The sequence below is a fragment of the Pelobates fuscus genome, chromosome 3 (assembly GCF_036172605.1).
Source record: "Pelobates fuscus isolate aPelFus1 chromosome 3, aPelFus1.pri, whole genome shotgun sequence".
Lineage (NCBI taxonomy): Eukaryota > Metazoa > Chordata > Amphibia > Anura > Pelobatidae > Pelobates > Pelobates fuscus.
The window spans coordinates 418,205,064-418,229,037 of record NC_086319.1 but is presented as its reverse complement, the minus strand read 5'-3'; the positions used below and the strand labels follow the sequence as shown (position 1 = coordinate 418,229,037).

Sequence of the window (23,974 nt, the reverse complement as noted above, 5' to 3'; positions counted from 1 at the left end):
CGCATCGGCTTCGCTCAGTGTCGGGAGATGGATCCCCGATAGGAAACCACGAATCTCTTCCATACGTTTTTGAGGTTCTGTGTCTTCACCTCTGGAGTGGTTGTATAGGTCAGAGTAAAATTCTGAGAATATTTTGGCGATATCATTGGGATCCGTCCGGTATGCTCCCGCAGCATCTTTAATCCTTGTAATATGCGTGTTCCGCGGGCGCGGCCTGAGGGATCTTGCCAACAAGGTGTCCATTTTATTAGCCTTCTCATAAAAGGACCGCCGAGACCACAAGACAGCTCTCGTGGTATCCTCCATAAGTAAGTCGCGAATACTGTGCCTCAACTCTTGTACTGTGCCCAAGTTGGTCCGTGTGGGATCCGACTTGTGTCTCTGTTCCGCCGATCTCAGAGCGCTCAACTGCGATGCCAGCAATTGGGTTTAGAACTGTCCTATTCTAGTGTGATGGATCACACCTGTCATGACAAATAATCATATATAACACAGTTCCACCACATTTGTGTGCCATTTCAATGCCACACATTTTAAAATTAATCCAAAAGCTAGCTGCCTAATCTAATTCCACATTTACCCCTATCATGGCTGGAGAGCCTTTGCTGCTAGTCATTGGCTATGGGCATGGCTCACACTCTCAGGTAGGTGCATGTAGTTCTCTATTCCAAGGACAAAGATTTACATTTTTATTTTGTATAATGTATTAACTGTAATTATTTATATGATGACTATCTAAAATAGTTTATTTTACTTATTACTGATTATTTATATAATTTTCAATAATTGCAGGCCTGTATTTCACTGTGGAGGAGATATAATCGGAGATTCTGGATACATAGCAAGCGAAGGCTTTCCAAACTATTACCCCCACAACAAGAAATGCGTGTGGAATATTACGGTAAATATGTAAAAAAACTCTAAATCGGATGAGATCGTATGTGAGGGGCTATGACATACTGAAAGAATCAGGAGTCAGATAGGGATAAAATTGTGCATAGGTGATGTAGAGCAATAACATGAAGTGACCGTAGTAGGTATGCAAAGCTGTCTTTTCTGATTCTAGGTCCCTGAGGGCCACGTGGTAATGCTCTCATTTCGTGTGCTGGATATGGAATCAGACCCCAACTGTCGCTATGATTACCTTAGCATATATAACGGGCATAGCCGAAGCGCACAGGAGTTAGCACGTGTGTGCGGGACGTTCCGCCCCGGTGCGCTCATGTCCACTGGCCCTACCATGATGCTGGAGATGGTAGCAGATGAGGAAACTGGAGGGCGTGGATTTCTGGCTTGGTACAGTGCAAGTGCCCCTCACATCAGCGGTAAGAACTAAAGAGAGAAACTTATAGGTCATTTCTGGGATGTGCTTCATTCAGTATCACTTTCTCATGTCCCATGGCTCTCTAGTGATGAAACTCACAGTTTTGTGTAGTGTGTACGAGTGTTTCACAGAGTTCCACAGTAATAAAACTCATAGTAATGTGATGTGTGTATGATTGTATCACTGAGCTCCACAGTAATAAAGCTCATAGTAATGTGATGTGTGTATGATTGTGTCACTGAGCTCCACGGCAATAAAGCTCATAGTAATGTAATATTGAGGGAGCATGTGGTCTGCACCTTGCGTGGATGCTGATTCTCAGTCCTGGAGCTTAGTGAATGGACTGGACAAAAGGAGGATTTACAGTAAAATCAGATGTATAGACACAAACTCTACCCACCATGAAGCAATCCCCCTTCCGAAAAAGTAAGGAGGACTGAGGCTTCCTAATAAAATATGTGGAGAGGATACACACACAATGTCCCCCCACCAAAGAACACATACTGCTGCCTTATCACTGAATGCAGCCTTCTAACACAGCCCCCAAACACAAAGTAAACCCAACAAGAAATTCAACATGAACAAAACACACACTTCCCACACAAACCACTTCTTCCATATGCATAGCTTCCCCCCAAAACACACAGCTTCCTCCAAACACACACACGTAACCTCCTCAAATAAACATAGCATCTTCACACACAACAGACCCCCTCCACCCTCCCACTTCCCCATCTAACCAACTTAATTGAATTTAAAATGAAATTACTCAGATGCTTTTAATGATCATTCTCTGTTTCAGAAAATCAGTTCTGTGGAGGGAAGTTTGAAAAACCTCAAGGCAGTTTAAGTACCCCCAACTGGCCAGAAAACAATTATCCAAGTGGAATAAGTTGTTCCTGGCACATAGTTGCCCCACAAAATCAGGTAAGATATCCAAGTATGAGATGCACTCTATATCCCACTAGAACTTATAGGAATCCCTGTGTGTGAGACGCTCTCTTATCCCATCAGAGGGGGCGTCACTGACCCTATAACTTATAGGAATCCCTGTGTGTGAGACGCTCTCTTATCCCATCAGAGGGGACGTCACTGTCCCTATAACTTATAGGAATCTCTGTGTGTGAGATGCTCTCTTATCCCATCAGAGGGGGCGTCACTGACCCTATAACTTATAGGAATCCCTGTGTGTGAGAAGCTCTCTTATCCCATCAGAGGGGACGTCACTGTCCCTATAACTTATAGGAATCTCTGCGTGTGAGACGCTCTCTTATCCCATCAGAGGGGACGACACTGACCCTATAACTTATAGGAATCCCTGTGTGTGAGACGCTCTCTTATCCCATCAGAGGGGGCGTCACTGTCCCTATAACTTATAGGAATCTCTGTGTGTGAGACGCTCTCTTATCCCATCAGAGGGGACGACACTGACCCTATAACTTATAGGAATCCCTGTGTGTGAGACGCTCTCTTATCCCATCAGAGGGGGCGTCACTGACCCTATAACTTATAGGAATCCCTGTGTGTGAGACGCTCTCTTATCCCATCAGAGGGGGCGTCACTGACCCTATAACTTATAGGAATCCCTGTGTGTGAGACGCTCTCTTATCCCATCAGAGGGGGCGTCACTGACCCTATAACTTATAGGAATCCCTGTGTGTGGGACGCTCTCTTATCCCATCAGAGGGGACGTCACTGACCCTATAACTTATAGGAATCCCTGTGTGTGAGACGCTCTCTTATCCCATCAGAGGGGGCGTCACTGACCCTATAACTTATAGGAATCCCTGTGTGTGAGACGCTCTCTTATCCCATCAGAGGGGGCGTCACGGACCCTATAACATATAGGAATCCCTGTGTATGAGACGCTCTCTTATCCCATCAGAGGGGGCGTCACTGACCCTATAACTTATAGGAATCCCTGTGTGTGAGACGCTCTCTTATCCCAGCAGAGGGGGCGTCACTGACCCTATAACTTATAGGAATCCCTGTGTGTGAGACGCTCTCTTATCCCATCAGAGGGGGCGTCACGGACCCTATAACTTATAGGAATCTCTGTGTGTGAGAGGCTCTCTTATCCCATCAGAGGGGGCGTCACTGACCCTATAACATATAGGAATCCCTGTGTGTGAGACGCTCTCTTATCCCATCAGAGGGGGCGTCACTGACCCTATAACTTATAGGAATCCCTGTCTGTGAGACTCTCTGTTATCCCATCAGAGGGGGCTTCACTGACCCTATAACTTATAGGAATCCCTGTGTGTGAGACGCTCTCTTATCCCATCAGAGGGGGCGTCACGGACCCTATAACTTATAGGAATCCCTGTGTGTGAGACGCTATCTTATCCCATCAGAGGGGACGTCACTGACCCTATAACTTATAGGAATCCCTGTGTGTGAGACGCTCTTATCCCATCCGAGGGGGAGTCACTGACCCTATAACTTATAGGAATCCCTGTGTGTGAGAGGCTCTCTTATCCCATCAGAGGGGACGTCACTGTCCCTATAACTTATAGGAATCCCTGTGTGTGAGATGCTCTCTTATCCCATCAGAGGGGGCGTCACTGACCCTATAACTTATAGGAATCCCTGTGTGTGAGACGCTATCTTATCCCATCAGAGGGGACGTCACTGACCCTATAACTTATAGGAATCCCTGTGTGTGAGAGGCTCTCTTATCCCATCAGAGGGGACGTCACTGTCCCTATAACTTATAGGAATCCCTGTGTGTGAGAGGCTCTCTTATCCCATCAGAGGGGACGTCACTGTCCCTATAACTTATAGGAATCCCTGTGTGTGAGACGCTCTTATCCCATCAGAGGGGGCGTCACTGACCCTATAACTTATAGGAATCCCTGTGTGTGAGACGCTCTCTTATCCCATCAGAGGGGGCGACACTGATCCTATAACTTATAGGAATCCCTGTGTGTGAGACGCTCTCTTATCCCATCAGAGGGGGCGTCACTGACCCTATAACTCATAGGAATCCCTGTGTGTGAGATGCTCTTATCCCATCAGAGGGGGCGTCACTGACCCTATAACTTATAGGAATCCCTGTGTGTGAGACACTCTCTTATCCCATCAGAGGGGATGTCACTGACCCTATAACTTATAGAAATCCCTGTGTGTGAGACACTCTCTTATCCCATCAGAGGGGACGTCACTGTCCCTATAACTTATAGAAATCCCTGTGTGTGAGACACTCTCTTATCCCATCAGAGGGGGAGTCACTGTCCCTATAACTTATAGGAATCCCTGTGTGTGAGACGCTCTCTTATCCCATCAGAGGGGGTGTCACTGACCCTATAACTTATAGGAATCCCTGTGTGTGAGACACTCTCTTATCCCATCAGAGGGGATGTCACTGACCCTATAACTTATAGGAATCCCTGTGTGTGAGACACTCTCTTATCCCATCAGAGGGGGAGTCACTGTCCCTATAACTTATAGGAATCCCTGTGTGTGAGACTCTCTCTTATCCCATCAGAGGGGGCGTCACTGACCCTATAACTTTTAGGAATCCCTGTGTGTGAGACACTCTCTTATCCCATCAGAGGGGATGTCACTGACCCTATAACTTATAGGAATCCCTGTGTGTGAGACACTCTCTTATCCCATCAGAGGGGGAGTCACTGTCCCTATAACTTATAGGAATCCTTGTGTGTGAGACGCTCTCTTATCCCATCAGAGGGGGCGTCACTGACCCTATAACTTATAGGAATCCCTGTGTGTGAGACACTCTCTTATCCCATCAGAGGGGACGTCACTGACCCTATAACTTATAGGAATCCCTGTGTGTGGGACGCTCTCTTATCCCATCAGAGGGGGCGTTACTGACCCTATAACTTATAGGAATCCCTGTGTGTGAGACGCTCTCTTATCCCATCAGATGGGGCGTCACTGACCCTATAACTTATAGGAATCCCTGTGTGTGGGACGCTCTCTTATCCCATCAGAGGGGGCGTCACTGACCCTATAACTTATAGGAATCCCTGTGTGTGAGACGCTCTCTTAACCCATCTGAGGGGGCGTCACTGACCCTATAACTTATAGGAATCCCTGTGTGTGAGACGCTCTCTTATCCCATTAGAGGGGGCGTCACTGTCCCTATAACTTATAGGAATCCCTGTGTGTGAGACGCTCTCTTATCCCATCAGAGGGGGCGTCACTGACCCTATAACTTATAGGAATCCCTGTGTGTGGGACGCTCTCTTATCCCATCAGAGGGGGCGTCACTGACCCTATAACTTATAGGAATCCCTGTGTGTGAGACGTTCTCTTATCCCATCAGAGGGGGCGTCACTGACCCTATAACTTATAGGAATCCCTGTGTGTGGGACGCTCTCTTATCCCATCAGATGGGGCGTCACTGACCCTATAACTTATAGGAATCCCTGTGTGTGGGACGCTCTCTTATCCCATCAGAGGGGGCGTCACTGACCCTATAACTTATAGGAATCCCTGTGTGTGAGACGCTCTCTTATCCCATCAGAGGGGGCGTCACTGTCCCTATAACTTATAGGAATCTCTGTGTGTGAGACGCTCTCTTATCCCATCAGAGGGGACGACACTGACCCTATAACTTATAGGAATCCCTGTGTGTGAGACGCTCTCTTATCCCATCAGAGGGGGCGTCACTGACCCTATAACTTATAGGAATCCCTGTGTGTGAGACGCTCTCTTATCCCATCAGAGGGGGCGTCACTGACCCTATAACTTATAGGAATCCCTGTGTGTGAGACGCTCTCTTATCCCATCAGAGGGGGCGTCACTGACCCTATAACTTATAGGAATCCCTGTGTGTGGGACGCTCTCTTATCCCATCAGAGGGGACGTCACTGACCCTATAACTTATAGGAATCCCTGTGTGTGAGACGCTCTCTTATCCCATCAGAGGGGGCGTCACTGACCCTATAACTTATAGGAATCCCTGTGTGTGAGACGCTCTCTTATCCCATCAGAGGGGGCGTCACGGACCCTATAACTTATAGGAATCTCTGTGTGTGAGAGGCTCTCTTATCCCATCAGAGGGGGCGTCACTACCCCATAACATATAGGAATCCCTGTGTGTGAGACGCTCTCTTATCCCATCAGAGGGGGCGTCACTGACCCTATAACTTATAGGAATCCCTGTGTGTGAGACACTCTCTTATCCCATCAGAGGGGGCGTCACGGACCCTATAACTTATAGGAATCTCTGTGTGTGAGAGGCTCTCTTATCCCATCAGAGGGGGCGTCACGGACCCTATAACTTATAGGAATCTCTGTGTGTGAGAGGCTCTCTTATCCCATCAGAGGGGGCGTCACTGACCCTATAACTTATAGGAATCCCTGTGTGTGAGACACTCTCTTATCCCATCAGAGGGGACGTCACTGACCCTATAACTTATAGGAATCCCTGTGTGTGGGACGCTCTCTTATCCCATCAGAGGGGGCGTTACTGACCCTATAACTTATAGGAATCCCTGTGTGTGAGACGCTCTCTTATCCCATCAGATGGGGCGTCACTGACCCTATAACTTATAGGAATCCCTGTGTGTGGGACGCTCTCTTATCCCATCAGAGGGGGCGTCACTGACCCTATAACTTATAGGAATCCCTGTGTGTGAGACGCTCTCTTAACCCATCTGAGGGGGCGTCACTGACCCTATAACTTATAGGAATCCCTGTGTGTGAGACGCTCTCTTATCCCATTAGAGGGGGCGTCACTGTCCCTATAACTTATAGGAATCCCTGTGTGTGAGACGCTCTCTTATCCCATCAGAGGGGGCGTCACTGACCCTATAACTTATAGGAATCCCTGTGTGTGGGACGCTCTCTTATCCCATCAGAGGGGGCGTCACTGACCCTATAACTTATAGGAATCCCTGTGTGTGAGACGTTCTCTTATCCCATCAGAGGGGGCGTCACTGACCCTATAACTTATAGGAATCCCTGTGTGTGGGACGCTCTCTTATCCCATCAGATGGGGCGTCACTGACCCTATAACTTATAGGAATCCCTGTGTGTGAGACGCTCTCTTATCCCATCAGAGGGGGCGTCACTGTCCCTATAACTTATAGGAATCTCTGTGTGTGAGACGCTCTCTTATCCCATCAGAGGGGACGACACTGACCCTATAACTTATAGGAATCCCTGTGTGTGAGACGCTCTCTTATCCCATCAGAGGGGGCGTCACTGACCCTATAACTTATAGGAATCCCTGTGTGTGAGACGCTCTCTTATCCCATCAGAGGGGGCGTCACTGACCCTATAACTTATAGGAATCCCTGTGTGTGAGACGCTCTCTTATCCCATCAGAGGGGGCGTCACTGACCCTATAACTTATAGGAATCCCTGTGTGTGGGACGCTCTCTTATCCCATCAGAGGGGACGTCACTGACCCTATAACTTATAGGAATCCCTGTGTGTGAGACGCTCTCTTATCCCATCAGAGGGGGCGTCACGGACCCTATAACTTATAGGAATCTCTGTGTGTGGGACGCTCTCTTATCCCATCAGAGGGGACGTCACTGACCCTATAACTTATAGGAATCCCTGTGTGTGGGACGCTCTCTTATCCCATCAGAGGGGGCGTCACTGACCCTATAACTTATAGGAATCCCTGTGTGTGAGACGCTCTCTTATCCCATCAGAGGGGGCGTCACGGACCCTATAACTTATAGGAATCTCTGTGTGTGAGAGGCTCTCTTATCCCATCAGAGGGGGCGTCACTACCCCATAACATATAGGAATCCCTGTGTGTGAGACGCTCTCTTATCCCATCAGAGGGGGCGTCACTGACCCTATAACTTATAGGAATCCCTGTGTGTGAGACACTCTCTTATCCCATCAGAGGGGGCGTCACGGACCCTATAACTTATAGGAATCTCTGTGTGTGAGAGGCTCTCTTATCCCATCAGAGGGGGCGTCACGGACCCTATAACTTATAGGAATCTCTGTGTGTGAGAGGCTCTCTTATCCCATCAGAGGGGGCGTCACTGACCCTATAACATATAGGAATCCCTGTGTGTGAGACGCTCTCTTATCCCATCAGAGGGGGCGTCACTGACCCTATAACTTATAGGAATCTCTGTGTGTGAGAGGCTCTCTTATCCCATCAGAGGGGGCGTCACTGACCCTATAACTTATAGGAATCCCTGTGTGTGAGACGCTCTCTTATCCCATCAGAGGGGGCGTCACGGACCCTATAACTTATAGGAATCTCTGTGTGTGAGAGGCTCTCTTATCCCATCAGAGGGGGCGTCACTGACCATATAACATATAGGAATCCCTGTGTGTGAGACGCTCTCTTATCCCATCAGAGGGGGCGTCACTGACCCTATAACTTATAGGAATCCCTGTGTGTGAGACACTCTCTTATCCCATCAGAGGGGATGTCACTGACCCTATAACTTATAGAAATCCCTGTGTGTGAGACACTCTCTTATCCCATCAGAGGGGACGTCACTGTCCCTATAACTTATAGAAATCCCTGTGTGTGAGACGCTCTCTTATCCCATCAGAGGGGGAGTCACTGTCCCTATAACTTATAGGAATCCCTGTGTGTGAGACGCTCTCTTATCCCATCAGAGGGGGTGTCACTGACCCTATAACTTATAGGAATCCCTGTGTGTGAGACACTCTCTTATCCCATCAGAGGGGATGTCACTGACCCTATAACTTATAGGAATCCCTGTGTGTGAGACACTCTCTTATCCCATCAGAGGGGGAGTCACTGTCCCTATAACTTATAGGAATCCCTGTGTGTGAGACTCTCTCTTATCCCATCAGAGGGGGCGTCACTGACCCTATAACTTTTAGGAATCCCTGTGTGTGAGACACTCTCTTATCCCATCAGAGGGGATGTCACTGACCCTATAACTTATAGGAATCCCTGTGTGTGAGACACTCTCTTATCCCATCAGAGGGGGAGTCACTGTCCCTATAACTTATAGGAATCCTTGTGTGTGAGACGCTCTCTTATCCCATCAGAGGGGGCGTCACTGACCCTATAACTTATAGGAATCCCTGTGTGTGAGACACTCTCTTATCCCATCAGAGGGGACGTCACTGACCCTATAACTTATAGGAATCCCTGTGTGTGGGACGCTCTCTTATCCCATCAGAGGGGGCGTCACTGACCCTATAACTTATAGGAATCCCTGTGTGTGAGACACTCTCTTATCCCATCAGAGGGGACGTCACTGACCCTATAACTTATAGGAATCCCTGTGTGTGAGACGCTCTCTTATCCCATCAGATGGGGCGTCACTGACCCTATAACTTATAGGAATCCCTGTGTGTGGGATGCTCTCTTATCCCATCAGAGGGGGCGTCACTGACCCTATAACTTATAGGAATCCCTGTGTGTGAGACGCTCTCTTAACCCATCTGAGGGGGCGTCACTGACCCTATAACTTATAGGAATCCCTGTGTGTGAGACGCTCTCTTATCCCATTAGAGGGGGCGTCACTGTCCCTATAACTTATAGGAATCCCTGTGTGTGAGACGCTCTCTTATCCCATCAGAGGGGGCGTCACTGACCCTATAACTTATAGGAATCCCTGTGTGTGGGACGCTCTCTTATCCCATCAGAGGGGGCGTCACTGACCCTATAACTTATAGGAATCCCTGTGTGTGAGACGTTCTCTTATCCCATCAGAGGGGGCGTCACTGACCCTATAACTTATAGGAATCCCTGTGTGTGGGACGCTCTCTTATCCCATCAGATGGGGCGTCACTGACCCTATAACTTATAGGAATCCCTGTGTGTGGGACGCTCTCTTATCCCATCAGAGGGGGCGTCACTGACCCTATAACTTATAGGAATCCCTGTGTGTGAGACGCTCTCTTATCCCATCAGAGGGGGCGTCACTGTCCCTATAACTTATAGGAATCTCTGTGTGTGAGACGCTCTCTTATCCCATCAGAGGGGACGACACTGACCCTATAACTTATAGGAATCCCTGTGTGTGAGACGCTCTCTTATCCCATCAGAGGGGGCGTCACTGACCCTATAACTTATAGGAATCCCTGTGTGTGAGACGCTCTCTTATCCCATCAGAGGGGGCGTCACTGACCCTATAACTTATAGGAATCCCTGTGTGTGAGACGCTCTCTTATCCCATCAGAGGGGGCGTCACTGACCCTATAACTTATAGGAATCCCTGTGTGTGGGACGCTCTCTTATCCCATCAGAGGGGACGTCACTGACCCTATAACTTATAGGAATCCCTGTGTGTGAGACGCTCTCTTATCCCATCAGAGGGGGCGTCACTGACCCTATAACTTATAGGAATCCCTGTGTGTGAGACGCTCTCTTATCCCATCAGAGGGGGCGTCACTGACCCTATAACTTATAGGAATCCCTGTGTGTGAGACGCTCTCTTATCCCATCAGAGGGGGCGTCACTGACCCTATAACTTATAGGAATCCCTGTGTGTGAGACGCTCTCTTATCCCATCAGAGGGGGCGTCACGGACCCTATAACTTATAGGAATCTCTGTGTGTGAGAGGCTCTCTTATCCCATCAGAGGGGGCGTCACTGACCCTATAACATATAGGAATCCCTGTGTGTGAGACGCTCTCTTATCCCATCAGAGGGGGCGTCACTGACCCTATAACTTATAGGAATCCCTGTCTGTGAGACTCTCTGTTATCCCATCAGAGGGGGCTTCACTGACCCTATAACTTATAGGAATCCCTGTGTGTGAGACGCTCTCTTATCCCATCAGAGGGGGCGTCACGGACCCTATAACTTATAGGAATCCCTGTGTGTGAGACGCTATCTTATCCCATCAGAGGGGACGTCACTGACCCTATAACTTATAGGAATCCCTGTGTGTGAGACGCTCTTATCCCATCCGAGGGGGAGTCACTGACCCTATAACTTATAGGAATCCCTGTGTGTGAGAGGCTCTCTTATCCCATCAGAGGGGACGTCACTGTCCCTATAACTTATAGGAATCCCTGTGTGTGAGATGCTCTCTTATCCCATCAGAGGGGGCGTCACTGACCCTATAACTTATAGGAATCCCTGTGTGTGAGACGCTATCTTATCCCATCAGAGGGGACGTCACTGACCCTATAACTTATAGGAATCCCTGTGTGTGAGAGGCTCTCTTATCCCATCAGAGGGGACGTCACTGTCCCTATAACTTATAGGAATCCCTGTGTGTGAGAGGCTCTCTTATCCCATCAGAGGGGACGTCACTGTCCCTATAACTTATAGGAATCCCTGTGTGTGAGACGCTCTTATCCCATCAGAGGGGGCGTCACTGACCCTATAACTTATAGGAATCCCTGTGTGTGAGACGCTCTCTTATCCCATCAGAGGGGGCGACACTGATCCTATAACTTATAGGAATCCCTGTGTGTGAGACGCTCTCTTATCCCATCAGAGGGGGCGTCACTGACCCTATAACTCATAGGAATCCCTGTGTGTGAGATGCTCTTATCCCATCAAAGGGGACATCACTGTCCCTATAACTTATAGAAATCCCTGTGTGTGAGACACTCTCTTATCCCATCAGAGGGGGAGTCACTGTCCCTATAACTTATAGGAATCCCTGTGTGTGAGACGCTCTCTTATCCCATCAGAGGGGGTGTCACTGACCCTATAACTTATAGGAATCCCTGTGTGTGAGACACTCTCTTATCCCATCAGAGGGGATGTCACTGACCCTATAACTTATAGGAATCCCTGTGTGTGAGACACTCTCTTATCCCATCAGAGGGGGAGTCACTGTCCCTATAACTTATAGGAATCCCTGTGTGTGAGACTCTCTCTTATCCCATCAGAGGGGGCGTCACTGACCCTATAACTTTTAGGAATCCCTGTGTGTGAGACACTCTCTTATCCCATCAGAGGGGATGTCACTGACCCTATAACTTATAGGAATCCCTGTGTGTGAGACACTCTCTTATCCCATCAGAGGGGGAGTCACTGTCCCTATAACTTATAGGAATCCTTGTGTGTGAGACGCTCTCTTATCCCATCAGAGGGGGCGTCACTGACCCTATAACTTATAGGAATCCCTGTGTGTGAGACACTCTCTTATCCCATCAGAGGGGACGTCACTGACCCTATAACTTATAGGAATCCCTGTGTGTGGGACGCTCTCTTATCCCATCAGAGGGGGCGTCACTGACCCTATAACTTATAGGAATCCCTGTGTGTGAGACGCTCTCTTATCCCATCAGATGGGGCGTCACTGACCCTATAACTTATAGGAATCCCTGTGTGTGGGACGCTCTCTTATCCCATCAGAGGGGGCGTCACTGACCCTATAACTTATAGGAATCCCTGTGTGTGAGACGCTCTCTTAACCCATCTGAGGGGGCGTCACTGACCCTATAACTTATAGGAATCCCTGTGTGTGAGATGCTCTCTTATCCCATTAGAGGGGGCGTCACTGTCCCTATAACTTATAGGAATCCCTGTGTGTGAGACGCTCTCTTATCCCATCAGAGGGGGCGTCACTGACCCTATAACTTATAGGAATCCCTGTGTGTGAGACGTTCTCTTATCCCATCAGAGGGGGCGTCACTGACCCTATAACTTATAGGAATCCCTGTGTGTGGGACGCTCTCTTATCCCATCAGATGGGGCGTCACTGACCCTATAACTTATAGGAATCCCTGTGTGTGGGACGCTCTCTTATCCCATCAGAGGGGGCGTCACTGACCCTATAACTTATAGGAATCCCTGTGTGTGAGACACTCTCTTAACCCATCTGAGGGGGCGTCACTGACCCTATAACTTATAGGAATCCCTGTGTGTGAGACGTTCTCTTATCCCATCAGAGGGGGCGTCACTGACCCTATAACTTATAGGAATCCCTGTGTGTGGGACGCTCTCTTATCCCATCAGAGGGGGTGTCACTGACCCTATAACTTATAGGAATCCCTGTGTGTGAGACACTCTCTTATCCCATCAGAGGGGGAGTCACTGTCCCTATAACTTATAGGAATCCTTGTGTGTGAGACGCTCTCTTATCCCATCAGAGGGGATGTCACTGACCCTATAACTTATAGGAATCCCTGTGTGTGGGACGCTCTCTTATCCCATCAGAGGGGGCGTCACTGACCCTATAACTTATAGGAATCCCTGTGTGTGAGACGCTCTCTTATCCCATCAGATGGGGCGTCACTGACCCTATAACTTATAGGAATCCCTGTGTGTGGGACGCTCTCTTATCCCATCAGAGGGGGCGTCACTGACCCTATAACTTATAGGAATCCCTGTGTGTGAGACGCTCTCTTAACCCATCTGAGGGGGCGTCACTGACCCTATAACTTATAGGAATCCCTGTGTGTGAGACGCTCTCTTATCCCATTAGAGGGGGCGTCACTGTCCCTATAACTTATAGGAATCCCTGTGTGTGAGACGCTCTCTTATCCCATCAGAGGGGGCGTCACTGACCCTATAACTTCTAGGAATCCCTGTGTGTGGGACGCTCTCTTATCCCATCAGAGGGGGCGTCACTGACCCTATAACTTATAGGAATCCCTGTGTGTGAGACGTTCTCTTATCCCATCAGAGGGGGCGTCACTGACCCTATAACTTATAGGAATCCCTGTGTGTGGGACGCTCTCTTATCCCATCAGATGGGGCGTCACTGACCCTATAACTTATAGGAATCCCTGTATGTGGGACGCTCTCTTATCCCATCAGAGGGGGCGTCACTGACCCTATAACTTATAGGAATCCCTGTGTGTGAGACGCTCTCTTAACCCATCTGAGGGGGCGTCACTGACCCTATAACTTATAGGAATCCCTGTGTGTGAGACGTTCTCTTATCCCATCAGAGGGGGCGTCACTGACCCTATAACTTATAGGAATCCCTGTGTGTGGGACGCTCTCTTATCCCATCAGAGGGGGTGTCACTGACCCTATAACTTATAGGAATCGCTGTATGTGAGACGCTCTCTTATCCCATCAGAGGGGGTGTCACTGACCCTATAACTTATAGGAATCCCTGTGTGTGAGACGCTCTCTTATCCCATCAGAGGGGGCGTCACTGACCCTATAACTTATAGGAATCCCTGTGTGTGAGACGCTCTCCTATCCCAGCAGAGGGGGCGTCACTGACCCTATAACTTATAGGAATCCCTGTGTGTGAGACGCTCTCTTATCCATCACGGAGGCTTCACTGACCTGACAACTATCTCGTTACAAAGGAAACTGTCACAGCCCATTTTATAAAATACATATTTATATGTGTAGAGTACATTCTAACATCCAGATCTGTCTGTCTGTTAGGTTGTAGAGTTATCATTCAAGAAGTTTGATGTTGAAGAGGATAGTTATTGCCGATATGATTATGTTGCTGTGTTCAACGGTGGAGAAACTGACAACAACAGACTGATTGGAAAGTTCTGCGGAGATTCTGCCCCAGTGTGAGTATGGTAATGAATACATGGTTGTATATTCCGGTACAGCCACCAGTGACCTCCATTAGAGTTCCCTTATTGTCCCTTTCCTTTATCATTTGCCAACAAAGCTCTTCCTGCTAACCTGTTTCCAGAAAAGGTTGTAGTACAAGAACAGAGAAAATTATATTTACTAAGACCTGATAGATAGATCCCACTCCAGAGGGAGGTCTGCCTTCCACAAAGATACCCAACGTGAATATGGCTCTATCTCATTTAATTCTCTGTGTGAGATGTGTTCACATGTTAATTCCAGGCACCGTTTATAGTTCTACAATTCTACCAGCTTTACACAGCCGCATCCTGCCGATGTAATTTCTTATTATTATTTTTATAAATTCTTAATTTTTTTGTGCATGGGGTTACAGCAGTGCTTGTATAGCCACAACAGCTTCCACAAGCGCATTATTATTTGAACATAGGTAAGTTATGCGTTAAATTTGCACATTTTTACATTTAGTGAGTTGTATGAACAAGCTGAGCTAAGGAATCTCCGATCGGAGATTGGCATCATATAGATAGATCGTATGTAGGTATGCCTAGTTTGATTTGGGTGTAGGTTAGTGTTTTGTCTGAGAAGGTCTGGGAGGTTGAGGTGGGGTTTTTAGCTTTCTATCAGCTCAAGTTAGTTGAGGTTGAAGGAACCCCGTGTTGATTGTGGATTGTTGCTTAAAGGTTCGGGGTCTTATTATTATTTTTGGTTAAATTGCTCCGGCTCTGTGAAATTTAATGGGGTTTTGGTTAATGGAAGTAATCAGTTCTTCACGTACATATATTCTCACAGGAAAATGTCAAATACATAAAGCACTTCAGCTTGCTTGCCCTCTGTTTTTCATTTTCTAAAACGGTAACTTTTTATAGAAATCAGTATTTTTAGAACTGAACCGGGTTAGACTTATCTTTTAATATAAATGGAGAACATCGGCTTAGACTTGCTGTACGATTAAATTCAGATTCATGTACTTAAACTATATCAGTGTAACCAACTTTCTGGCATAATCTCTCTAGAAATTTCACCATTTTATAAATAATCAAAATCAACTGTAACTTATGTTAACTGTTTTATTCACGTGATACTCCATTTTGTTTATATTAAACATTTAGCAATTAACAATTTAATCCAGTTCAGTGGTGGGACAGAATGTAGTGGAAGAGAAGAAACAGAAACATATTGTGTGTCTCCTCCTCTCTCTGTGCTCTCTCTCTATGCTGACTGACAGGTGAAAAGAGTGGAGCTTATCAGTGATAGAGAGCCAAGAACTGAGTTCTAAGACAGAGATAAATTCAAAGTGAATTTCAAATTTAAGGCCAAAACAGACAAACTGGAAAAGTTCTCTAAATCATCTATGCTTCCAGGTCAGCCACTTTAGCCTTAAATTTGAAATTCACTTTGAATTTACCTCTGTCTTATCGCTATCCTGTCTTATCGCTATCCTGGCTCTCACTGATTGTTATAAGTCAGTCAGCATAGAGAGAGCACAGAGAGAGGAGGAGAAGCAAAACAGTGTGTCCGTAACTCCTCCTTCAAAACCATCCGTATATCATGATACCACTTCCTGCATTTCACATCAGAGTTCTTTTTGTCCAAATACAGTATTTGATCCCATATAGAAAAGATGAGGGAGCAGGCAAAACATATTTCATATGGGATTCATGTTTAACTGTAGGTTATAACAGAATGGCACAATCATGGCAACAAAGAAAAAAATGAAACGACCCCTGTCTGCATACCCTTAGTTCTTAATACTGTGTATTGCCCCCTTTAGCATCAATGACGGCGTGCAGTCTTTTGTAATAGTTGTCTAGAAGGCCCCTGATTCTTGCAGGTGGTATAGCTGCCCATTGGTTTTGGCAAAATGCCTCCAGGTCATGCAAAGTCTTTGGTGGTCTTGCATGAACCGCGCGTTTGAGATCTCCCCAGAGTTGCTCGATGATATTAAGGTCAGGAGACTGTGATGGCCACTCCAGAACCTTCACCTTTTTTTGCTGTAACCACTGGAGGGTCAACTTGGCCTTGTGCTTAGGGTCATTGACATGCTGGAAAGTCCAAAAGCGTCCCATGCACAGCCTTCGTGCAGAAAAATGCAAATTGTCTGCCAGTATTTTCTGATAACATGCTGCATTCATCTTGCCATCAATTTTCATAAGATTCCCCATGCCTTTAGAGCTCACACTCCCCCAAAACATCAGTGAGCCACCACTTCACAGTGGGGATGGTATTCTTTTCACTAGGCCTTGTTGACTCCACTCCAAACATAGCGCTCATAGTTGTGACCATAAAGCTTTATTTTGGTTTCGTCACTCCAAATTACAGTGTGCCAGAAGCTGTGAGGCGTGCTAAGGTGTTGTTGGCATATCGTAACTGGGCTTTTTTGTGGTATTGGCGCAGTAAAGGCTTCTTTCTGGCAACTCGACCATGCAGCTCATTTTTGTTCGAGTATCGTCGTATTTTGCTCCTTGAAACAACCACATCGTCTTTTGCCAGAGGTTACCTGTGGATTTTTTTTTTGTATCCTGAATAATTTTTTGGGCAGTTGTAGTCAGGGCCGGTGCAAGGATTTCTGCCTAGGCAAAGATCCATTTTGCTGCCCCTCATGTCACTCACTCATTTACAGACACACACTGGCAGACACACACACTCACTGACAGACAAACACTCACTCACTGACAGACATACACTCACTAACAGACACACACTCACTAACAGACAGACACACACACACAGACACTTACTGACAGACAAACACAGACACTTACTGACAGACATACACTCACTGACAGACATACACTCACTCAGTGACAGACACAAACACACACACACTAACAGACATACACTCACTGACAGACACAAACACACACACACACAGACACTAACTGACAGACACAAACACACACACACAGACACTGACAGACATATACTCACTCACTGACAGACACAAACACACACACACACACACTTTCTCACAGACATTCACTCACTCATTGACAGACACACACACACACACACACACACACTGACATACACTCACTGAGAGACACACACACACACTCTCACTCACTGACAGACAGACAGACAGACACACACACACTCACTGGCATACATACACTCACTCACTGACAGACACACACACACTCACTGGCATACATACACTCACTCACTGACAGACACACACACTCACTGGCATACATACACTCACTCACTGACAGACACACACACAGACACTCACTGACAGACACACACACACACAGAGATACTTACTGACAGACACTCACTGACATACATACATACACTCACTGACAGACACACACACAGGCAGACACTCACTGACAGACACACACACACCCATTCACTCACTCACTGACAGTCAAACACTCACTTCCCTGGGGTCCAGTGTGTGGCAGCTCCTCACTCCTCCCGCCCACTGTTTAGTATGCCGGGGTCGTAATGACGTCATATTTCGGCTCCTGGCATAACAGAGGGCGCGCGAGGGAAGAGTGAGAGGCTGCAAGAACAGCCTCCCTCGCCGCCTGCCTGCTTCGTCCTAGTTCTTTTCTGCTCCCCATGGCTCAGTATCTAGCCTGCTCAGTGCATCCACAAGAGAGCTAACAAACTCTTTGACTATTTATACACAGACACTAATTGCAATTTAAAATGCCACAGGTGTGGGAAAGGAACCTTTAATTTCCATTTTAACCCATGTGTATCCTTATGTGTCTGTAACAAGGCCAAATATTCAAGGGTATGTAAACTTTTGATCAGGGCCTGTAACGATAACTTACCTTTCCCTGCCGGACCCGCACAGCGTCCTCTTCCAATACTTCCGGGAGGCGGCTCAGTCCTTCTGACGCCGGCCGCTCGCAACACGCCCATTTTTATGACGCGGCACATGCGCGCCGACGTCAGCAAAATAGTGCCACCAAAATTATAACGTGGCCACGCTCCCTGACCTTTTGGGGGCGTGGCTTTAAAGCTAAAGATCCCACACTATAAAAAGGCAACCATGGCACTTGTTAGGCACCCTAGTGTGGTTCTTGTTTGAGTCCTCTAGTGCTCTTTATATTCTGATTGTCTTTTTTGGTATCTGACTCTTGGCTTCCACTCTGACTATTCTGTTCTCTGGTTTCCCATTATTTCGGCTTGGATTATCGTGTGCCCGTCTTCTGTATTCCCTTGACCTCTGGCTATTCCTTTGACAACTCTCAGACGCAAGTCCGGGCACTCTAAGGTCTGGTAAACGTCTTCCTCTGGGTTTCACTCTGTGTGAAGGGGTCACTGTCGTGACAGGGCCATTTGGGTGATTTCAGTTTAAAAAGGAGCCAAACACCTATGTGATAATAATTTGCTTCAAATCATCACTATCCTTCAATAAAATATATTTTTTTGCATTATCAGTCTATTATTTTCTAAATCAATGACAAACCTTCACAATTTCTGCCAGGCTATGCACATCTCTATGAGTGATGGTAACATTTAAAGGGGATCTATCACTTGCAATGATGTTTAGCTTTATGTTTACTCACTTATTTGACAAATATATACAGGTAAAGCCTAACACACCAAAGCAAAGTTTTCATTACCTTTCTTCTGGAGGGTCACTCTGCGGCATATCTTTTTGTCTTGATAAAGTGTGGTCTTCACAAAACGCATAGATGTTTTTTTGGGCTGATAATATGGATCACGATCTGCTGCAATATGACTGATGTCTGATTTCCTTTATAGATGGTGTATATACCTTTCCAATACCCTAGGAGAGAATAAAGGAAGGAAATGTTTTTTAAATCTGCTGGAAGATAATTAATTTTATCATATACTTCTGGTGGTCTAAGACATAAAATTAAATTTAGAACTCCACCCATCTTTATCCTGTAATTGGGCGCCTCCAACTTAGCTCCCTGTCAATCGTCGTTACAAGCTCTGTCCTTTGCACCTTGCAGTCATCTCAGAGAGCATATGGAGCAGAGGAGAAATTAAACAAGGTTTCTTCGCCTCTTCATCTAATGCAATGTGTGCCGTGGCTGTGCTGGACTGAACGGAGTGCTAGATTTAAAATATTAAAAAAAAAAAAAAAGGTTAACACATAGTATAGTGGATTTTCAATGGCGAGATGTTCATAACTGTTTCGTAAAAGAGAGTTCCGCCATTTTTACAGCAGTTAAGGTTATTATGGACAACATTTGTTGTGACCTCCATCCACTGCATTTTGGTTTTCAGATCTATTTATTCTGATGATAACGAGATGCTGGTTCAGTTCGTATCAGATCTCAGTGTCACGGCCGATGGCTTTGAGGCTTTCTACAGAATGAAAGATGCTTCCGAAGTTATTAAGAAAAGCCTGGATTCCAAATCAACTTCAGCCAGTGCTCCAGCTCCAAAGATCCCCTCTAAAGAACCTCCAAAACCCAAACCCATACCAAAAGCCACAGCCAAGCCAACCCTGAAATCCACAGCCAAGCCTACCATGAAAGCTACAGCAATTCCTACCACAATGGCCACAGCCAAACCCACTAGGAAATCAAAGCCAACGAAAGAGACAAATGTGGCAACTGTAGCTACACCCAAGGCAAAGTCCACTGCTTCATCAGGTGTGTCAAGGAGCCCAGGTGAAGACCAGACTAATCCAAAAGTTTGTTGATATAAAAATATGTTCCTCTTCTTAATTTATCCTACTCATATTGCCTGGCACAATAATTTAAATTAACAGCTATTAATAATTTCTCAAGTATCAAATGTAACAGACTATATTGGACAAGATGTATATTAATTATCACACATTCTCATAAACGTTCTATGTTCAGCAGGGTCCGTGAAATGTCCTGAAAAGTGCAGAAAAACAGGGACGCTCAGCAGCCATTACTGCGCCAATCAGTTTGGTAAGAAAATCATTTCATTGTCTCTTAACCATTTGAGTGACTCACAGGGTTATTATATATACCCTATAGTCTTTTAAAGATGTTCTGTCTTTCCACAGACAGTTATGGGTCTTCATTGGTGTGACCCGCTGACCATGGCTATCACAATGGTGATACATCCAGAACTTGTAACTGTATAGCTTTGGGATACATATCAGAACACCGACACCAACAACCCATTGAAAATCCTCAGTCTCACTAATAAACATTTAGAATTGCTGTCACTTGATCACATGGAAAGGGCTGGGGAAAGGGGAATGTGAATTTTATGTCCAATAACCTTTATTATTGTTACATTCTGGTGGCATTATCTAACAAGTGGTATTTCCATTTATATTTAAAGGACACTATAGTCACCAAAACAACATTAGCTTGATGAAGCAGTTTAGTGTATAGATCATACCTCTGAAGTCTCACTGCTCAATTGTCTGCTATTAAGGAGGTAAATCACTTTTGTTTCTGTTTTTGCAGCCCTAGCCATACCTCCACTGGCTGTGACTGACACAGCCTGCGTGAAATAAAATGGTTTAATTTTCAATCAGATGTAACTCACTTTAAAAGTTTTTATCTCCTGCTCTGTAAATGTAACTTTTTATTACATGCAGGAGACTTCTGCAGGGTCTAGCAAGCTATTAGCAGAGCAGGAGATACATTCTGAATTAAACAGAATTTGAAATAAAGGAAGTGTAAACATTAGATGTCTCTTTACAGGAAGTGTTTAGGAATGTGATGCTAGTCACATGCCGGGAGGTGTGTCTAGGGCTGCATAAACAAAGTGACAACGCCTAAATGGCAGAGAACTGAGCAGCGAGGCTGCAGGGGCATGATCTATACACCAAAACTGCTTCATTAAGCTAAAGCTGTTTTTTGCGAATATAGTGTCCCTTTAATCAGTTTTGTAATTTCTATTGTATGTGTCCAAAAAGGTATTTCTGTTCTGCGCTAATATTTCAGACCCTGTCAGCAGTTGGCCATACTAACCAATAGCATTGACAGGTCTGCCATAAAGATAAATATATTTTGAGCCATATATAAAAACAATCAGTTGTGGATTAATCCCTATATGCAATTTACTTGATTGCAATGTTCTGCATTATGTATTTTTTGTAATGTAATGCTTGACTGATGACATATTATTTAATGAATTCCCATTGTTATATAAATTGCAAAAAAATGAAAAAAAGCAGATTACGTTACATGGTTTATAGTTTTTAAGCTTCTAGTAACATGATTTTTAAGATGAAAGGAAGAGTTTACTATTGATACCATCTACTTCTGCTTCCTCTTCTACCTCGGCAGTGGTGACCGGGACAGTGAAGTCTCTCGTTAAGGGTGAAGTGGAGAACACTGTAGTGGCTACCGTCAACATTATTGACTCCTATAAAGTGGGTGACCTGAGCATCCAGCAAGCAGGGAAAAGTATGACCATTAAAGTGGTCAATGTATGTCCTCGGTGCCCCATCCTGAAGCGAGGTAACATACACTGAGGACAGCGAGGTAAATACACAGATAGTGATCATGTAATTAAATGATACTGAATGCATGTTATGTTTCTAGGCACGAGCTATCTATTCATGGGAGCTATTGACGAGGAAGGAAGAGGAATGATTGTTCCTGAGAGTTTTGTCATTGTCTACAAAGCAGCACAGCATCAGGCCCTGTCAAATATCGCCAAGAAGTCTTGCTAGTGTCTGCCATTCTCCAATCCGATGCACTGTGCCCCCGTCTTCACCCAACATTCTGCGCTTCCCACTGACGCCAATCTGCTGTGCCTCGCTGTGACCCAATGCACTTTCCCAAGTGAAACACTCGGCAACATTTCCTGAATGGAAAGCACTCTGCGCCGCTGTCTGACACATTCTCTCCCATTCTTTTTTAACCCTATGCTAAGTGTCATTCTGATACACATGACTGGTGCCGTTTTCCAATCCCAACATAGTCTGTGCCACTTTATGATCCTACTCCTCTGACCAAATACATTTTGCCAATTTCCAATCCAAATGTTCAGTGTCAGCTTCTGAGTCGAACAATCTAGGTACCAAACCCAAGATCAGCCTAGAGTTTAATATCACTTTTGTGTCCCCTGCCTTCGTTGGCGCTTCTCTGTTTTCTGACAGCAATTCACTCTGCTGATGCTTTATGCTAATTATCTCAAACTTTTTTTTAGCCACCCAGAAATTCTATTTAAAATTGGAAAAGAAAGAAATCCTTACTGTTTTTCTATGATGTCGTATTTCACTTCTCTGTCTCTTTAGTTTCCTATATCAGCCTTCTATGTCTGTTGCTTTTATGAGAGATGTTGGACAGAGATTTGTGTTGTTCTGCAAAGATCGAGAAATTGTTTTAACTTAGTAAAACGATTAGCACGTTAGTAAATTTCTGCCTTTTTAATGATCAATATTTCACTATCCCCGGCTTACTGTTCTGTTTATTTCCTTCCTTTCCTTCTATTCCCTTGCCATTTATGATTTTCTTGCATTTTTACCTTTCTATCTGTCCCCATCCCACCCTCCAACCATTTTGAACCTCCTGGTCGGTTCCTCTCTTTTTCCCACCTTCTGTCCATTCTTTTCCAATTCCGTTCTCTATAACTCACACCCTCTGTCCAAGATCTTTCTTATGCTTCTGTCTAAGGCTCACTTTCTAAAATGTGTCTCCCTTCCCACGCCTCTTTATTTCAGCCTCCCCTTGCTTTACTTTCATGGTTTCTGTGTCTTGTTCCTTAAGAATAGTTTTGGTACTGGTTCTCTTTATATCAATATAATAAATGATATTTTGATCCACCTCGCTGTTTCACTTTGTGTTTCACACTGATCTCATGGGCTGAGTAGAGAGAAGATGAAAGCACAAATGCATGGGTCTCAAGAATTTCTGGAGGATATAAAGTGGCTATTTCATGGCAGGTTCATTTAAATACAAATAATATTTTTAATTGAAACAAAACAAACAATAATATACCTTTTCCCCAAATCTGCCATCAATGTAAACCAGTGCACAAAGCATGACCAGTGGCTACAATCAGGGTCGTCTTTAATAATGATTGGACCCTGGGCAAGCATTTGCAAGGGGCCCCATAGACCGTGTCCCCCAATCCCTTACATGCAATCACGCCCTCCACCCCAACGCAGTGGCAGAACTAAAGTATAAAGATCCCTGGTGCAAGAATTTTATTTGGCTCCCCAATTGCAAGTTTGGACGACCCTATCTGTCGTGCAACTCCAACAATGCATTGACAGGTGGGGTTCTACTAATTTCCCATGCTTGCAGGGCTGTATTTTGCACTGTTTGAATGTAAGCATGTTTCTGTATGAAGTATGTTTGTCT

At 45.7% G+C, this 23,974-nt stretch overlaps 1 protein-coding gene across 2 annotated transcripts in view; it reads left to right on the top strand.

Annotated features, from left to right (window-relative positions):
- The window catches only part of PCOLCE (procollagen C-endopeptidase enhancer), a 62,532-nt gene extending 39,098 nt beyond the window's left edge, over positions 1–23,434 (top strand). Inside the window, exons 2-9 of one of the 2 annotated variants that reach the window (XM_063449767.1) lie at positions 793–901; positions 1,067–1,325; positions 2,127–2,251; positions 14,571–14,707; positions 19,953–20,341; positions 20,540–20,611; positions 21,950–22,123; positions 22,208–23,434. In XM_063449767.1, the coding sequence (XP_063305837.1) occupies positions 793–901; positions 1,067–1,325; positions 2,127–2,251; positions 14,571–14,707; positions 19,953–20,341; positions 20,540–20,611; positions 21,950–22,123; positions 22,208–22,338 (1,396 nt within the window). In that variant the 3' untranslated portion in view covers positions 22,339–23,434. The remainder of the gene's footprint in view (positions 1–792; positions 902–1,066; positions 1,326–2,126; positions 2,252–14,570; positions 14,708–19,952; positions 20,342–20,539; positions 20,612–21,949; positions 22,124–22,207) is intronic. The other variant, XM_063449768.1, reaches the window with a different exon arrangement.
- Positions 23,435–23,974: the final 540 nt, after the last annotated feature.